Source organism: Euphorbia lathyris, chromosome 5 (assembly GCF_963576675.1).
Source record: "Euphorbia lathyris chromosome 5, ddEupLath1.1, whole genome shotgun sequence".
NCBI lineage: Eukaryota > Viridiplantae > Streptophyta > Magnoliopsida > Malpighiales > Euphorbiaceae > Euphorbia > Euphorbia lathyris.
The window spans coordinates 34,130,666-34,135,659 of NC_088914.1; the positions used below are offsets into that span (position 1 = coordinate 34,130,666).

Sequence of the window (4,994 nt, forward strand, 5' to 3'; positions counted from 1 at the left end):
CTTCAATTTTAATAAACCACTATACCTAATTAAAACTTTCTGCTTACCATAGAATTCAAACTTAAAATTTAACTTAAGCTATGTGAAAGCCTTACATACAATACAAGCCAACCTTAATTATTAAACATTTTGAGGTTTCTATTAGGCTTTGCATCGTTTTTATTTATTGACAAAGTCTTTTTTCATGTTATATTGAAATATTAAAATTTTATATAAAATTTTATTAATTGACAAAGTCTTTTTAATATAAAATTTGATATTTTATATTAAAAAGCATGTTATATAGAAATATATTTATTATATATATACGGTTGGTTTAAAATATGAAATATTGTAATAATAAAACAGAAATTATAATAGTGTGAGAGTGAGAGTGAGAAGGAGAAGGAGACTGAATTTCAGAGACTGTGAGAGCTCAATTTCAATTTGGGAAGAGAACAAAAATGGAGGTAGGGTTTTTGGGGCTTGGGATAATGGGGAAGGCCATGTCCACTAATTTGATTAAGAGTGGCTTTAAGGTCACTGTTTGGAACAGGACGCTCTCTAAGGTAACTTCCTTCTTCTTTACTGTTTTTTGTTTTTCATTTCATTTGCTTTCTTTCTGATCTATAATTTGATCTGAGTTGCTTTTAGTGTAATGAACTGGTGGCATTAGGCGCTTCCATCGGAGAAACTCCTGCAGCTGTGGTCAAGAAATGTCAAATTACCATTGCTATGTTGTCTGATCCTGCTGCCGCTCTTTCGGTTCGTAATATTCATTCAATCCTGTCTTCCGATGCTTCTTCTTTTTATTAAATTTTTGAAAAACCAAAGGAAAAGTGATGTGTGAATCATTACTAAAATGGATGATGTTTCAGGTTGTTTTTGATAAAGATGGAGTTCTTGAAGAAATCTGTGGTGGAAAAGGTTACATCGACATGTCAACAGTTGATCCTGAAACTTCTACCAAGATCAATGGGGTTGGTATAATCCGGTGCTAATTGCTCAATCCTTATTCTAGTTTTACTGCAAAAGCCTAATCTTGTTTTGTAGAGCTGAGATAACTTCAAGTGACCTGAAATCCAAAATTACCAAGGGACCACGCTTTTTCATTTTCAGTCATACAAATGACATGAAATATTTCTGATTCATGTTTTGGGGAATGTTCAATTGGTGTGGAACATTAGCCAGTCAAGAAAAGGGCTGTTCTGATATATCTGTTTTCAGCCAGTGGAGAAAAGGGCTCTTCTGCTTTACCTGTTTCATCACAAAAATATTTGTCCACAGGCTAACACCATATTGTGATACAGACTTGGTTGTTTGGCCTGTTTGAGCCAAGGCCCAAGAATGCCTGGATACTTAAATGAAATGTTTCGGGGACCTAAAGCAAGGAGTGTCAAAATGGATTATTGTATCATGATCGTGTCATGCGATCTATATCTTTCACATGATTATATATGATAGAAATACAACAAAAATGATAATTGTGTCAAACAAGTCGTGTCACGTGGGTGGTCTTTGTAAATGGTATTGTTGTGTCAAAAATTCACAATCCTATCTAAAGCATGTTGAGTGTCTCACTAATAAGTCCTTCTATTTTTATCTTAATGTTGCAAAAATTGTAGAAGCTTTCTGATATATCTTTACATAGCTGAAGTGATATAGAAGAAAAAAGGTTGTTCTTTTCTTAGTGAAATATTTGGAGCTATATTTGGGTTGATTAGTCCTTGATGTCTACAGGCACTTACTGCAAAGGGTGCTTCCTTCCTTGAAGCTCCTGTTTCAGGTAGCAAGCAACCTGCGGAAGCTGGGCAACTAGTTATACTTGCTGCTGGGGATAAGGTATATTGACAAAATTGTTTATGATTCAGCAGTCTCTTTCTTGATATCAGCTACTTGGATTTGACTTTTTGAAACATTGAAAAGAGGAAAATGCTGTCTCATTCTTTCTTATATCTGCTGCCTTTTTTGCTTTGTTCCCTGCATAGGTTAATTGGATTATTTACCTGCAGAAGTTACAATATTTTTGCATTCCTTTATTGTTAGTGCTTAATATCCTCACTTTCATTGTAGGCATTATATGAGACAGCCATTCCAGCTTTTGATGTCATGGGGAAAAAGTCTTTCTTCTTGGGGGAGATTGGAAATGGAGCTAAAATGAAACTAGTTGTCAACATGATAATGGGGAGGTAATTGATGCCTTGTGCACTCATAATTATATTAATTACTTATGCTAGTGTGTGTATCTAGAAGAGCTCTAATACAAGAGATATGCCGGAAACATAGTGTCACAATAAAGGATTCCCTTATTTTGGGGAATTACAATGTAGTTGCACAGAAGTAAAAAATTTCAATGAGTGATTTGTTCTTGGTAGTAAAAAAAAAAAAAAGACACGGTAATGATGCTTATTGAATACTTTGTAATGATGCTCATTGTTTGGTCTACTACTGCAAGGCGGCTAGGTTTATGGCTTAAGTATTATTCAGTGGTTTTTGTGTTGCTCATAATCAGTAATCAATATAGTGCTGCTGTTGTAAGAAGGGTAGAATTCTTGAAGTCGAATACATCTATGTTGCACGGTAGCCGATTTTGAAGAGTTTTCACTTTTCGGAGATGTTTCAGTTTCCAAAACTCTTGGAAACTGAAACTTTATGTTTAGAATTGGAAACTCATTACTTACAATTTGAAATTCTGTTTCTTAAAATACAACCCATGTCTAGAAAGAGACTACACATTATCAAATCTCCTAATCAATTAATCATGTTTCAATCACATGCATTAAATCCATAATTATTTTATAGATCATCTCCTTCAATTTGAAAAAGAAAAACTTTTTTTTTTCTTTCCTATTGAGTAAACTTACATGTAATTTTTCTTATTATATGTTTTACAAATATTTTTAAGATTTATGAATATATCCCTATATTTTTATTATTTACACGTTTTCCCCACATTTTCGGTTCCTGTATTTTTAACGGTAAAACGTTGTTGCCGTGTGACCAGAGGTCACGGGTTCGAGTCTTAGGAGCGGCCTCTTGCCAATTAAATTGGCAAGGGAAGGCTTGCCCCCAATACACCCTTGTGGTGGGACCCCTCCCCGGACCCTCGCTCAGCGGGGACGCGTAATGCGACCGGGCCGCCCTTTTTTTTTTTTATGGTCTTCCTGTGTCCGTTTCTGTTTCCATGCAACATAGGAATACACTGGTAGGTCATATCTTTACTTCAAAGTCCATGTCATATTTCTATGGCTAATAAGTAGTTGTAATCCTTCTATATTCAAAGAGGTCTTATTACCAGAGTGGGCTTCATTTACTCATTTATTTATTTTTTCTATTTTGAAGTGGACATTGGACAATAATCCTTACTGCAGAACCTGATGAAGCTCTAGATGTTGCTATAGGAAATAATCCATTGCCTTTGACTTAATATGTTCTAGCATTAGCCAGATGAATAAAGCCTCTGCATTTTAGAAATCCGCTTTAATAAAAATCATTTACTTAATATTCTGCATATTCTGATTTAACATATCGAAATTTCACATGTTTCCTAGACCTGGAAAGTAAACATTGGAAATTGATTATGGTTTCTGGATCTTGCAGTATGATGAATGCATTTTCTGAGGGACTAGTACTGGCTGAAAGGAGCGGATTGAACCCTTCTAATCTTCTTGATGTATTGGTGAGAGAGCGGCAAATTTCGTGGTGGTCTATATTGTGATTTGCTGCTCAAAAAATAAATAAAAAAACCGTTGCAATTAGCATTAACTGTCAAAGGACTAATTTCCTGGCAGGATCTAGGTGGAATTGCCAATCCGATGTTTAGGGGGAAAGGACCAGCTATGCTGAAAAGCAATCACTCCCCTGCATTTCCTCTGAAACATCAGCAAAAGGACATGAGGTTGGCTCTTGCCCTTGGGGATGAAAATGCAGTAGCAATGCCTGTAGCAGCAGCAGCAAATGAGGTTATGCCCTTCTTTCATCATATTTGCCAGTCTCCTAGCTAAAAAATGGCGTTAAGTACATATTTGATAAGAATTTGAGTTAGGATGGTGCTGTGAATTTAAAAAGTTAAACAGCCATGATCTATGATAGTACATTTTTTAATCAGATGCACTTGAATGATTATAGAATTGCAAATATGATAATCACAACCTCTCTCTCACTGATGGTTGGTTTCTTAATCATCCACTATAAATTTGTTTATATGTGTGTGTGTTATTCTGCTGACATATATTCATTCATATTGATTGACATACTGGCACTGTTATGTTTGCATGAGAAAAAATAAAACTCAACATCTTGAAAAGTAGAAACTCAAGGGTATATATGGAAGCCACATTTTTTGTTGGAGGTTTGGTGTTTATTGAAAGTTAATTACGCAGGCATTCAAGAAGGCGAGAGGTATGGGACTTGGGGATTTAGACTTTTCAGCAGTATATGAGACAGTGAAGTTTCACAAGGATTGATGTTATGAGGATGTGGTGATGATTGATTGGAGGCAGAAAATCCCCTCTATACTGAAAGTGATGGATAATTGTTGTGTACATTGATTGCCAGATACTGTAACTGTATTGAAGTGAAATAAAATCTATGAAGAAATCAGGTTCTAATTATCTTCTCAATGACATTTCTATCTGTCATCTCAGTTATTGTTAGCTGCTTAACGTATGGATGGATGAGAACTTACATTCTTACTGTGGGTTACACACTGTTTGGATGATAGTATATCAAGTGAAGTAAGGTGATGTCTTATGTATTATACTAGTTTTTGGCCCGTGCGATGCACGGATTCATCTTAATATATAAATATTAATAAAAATACAATCTAATAATTACAATTAATGACATAAATGTGTTATATAAATTAAATATTATTATTTCATTTTCACATTTACTTTAAATAATATTTTTATAGATAAATATAATAATAAAATAAAAACTAATATATTATATATTATATTATATTTTTTATCAGTAAAAAATGAGTAAGTGACACCTCAGTTCCATCGTTACTG

General features: G+C 34.3%; 1 protein-coding gene across 1 annotated transcript; it reads left to right on the plus strand.

The window, feature by feature from the left end:
* The first annotated feature begins 348 nt into the window (after positions 1–348).
* On the plus strand, positions 349–4,619 carry LOC136231357 (glyoxylate/succinic semialdehyde reductase 1-like). Its single transcript, XM_066020714.1, has 8 exons — positions 349–548; positions 634–744; positions 858–959; positions 1,720–1,821; positions 2,053–2,168; positions 3,580–3,658; positions 3,771–3,941; positions 4,362–4,619. The coding sequence occupies exons 1-8, from the start codon at positions 444–446 to the stop codon at positions 4,443–4,445; spliced, it is 870 nt and encodes a 289-aa protein (XP_065876786.1). The 5' UTR covers positions 349–443; the 3' UTR covers positions 4,446–4,619.
* Positions 4,620–4,994: the final 375 nt, after the last annotated feature.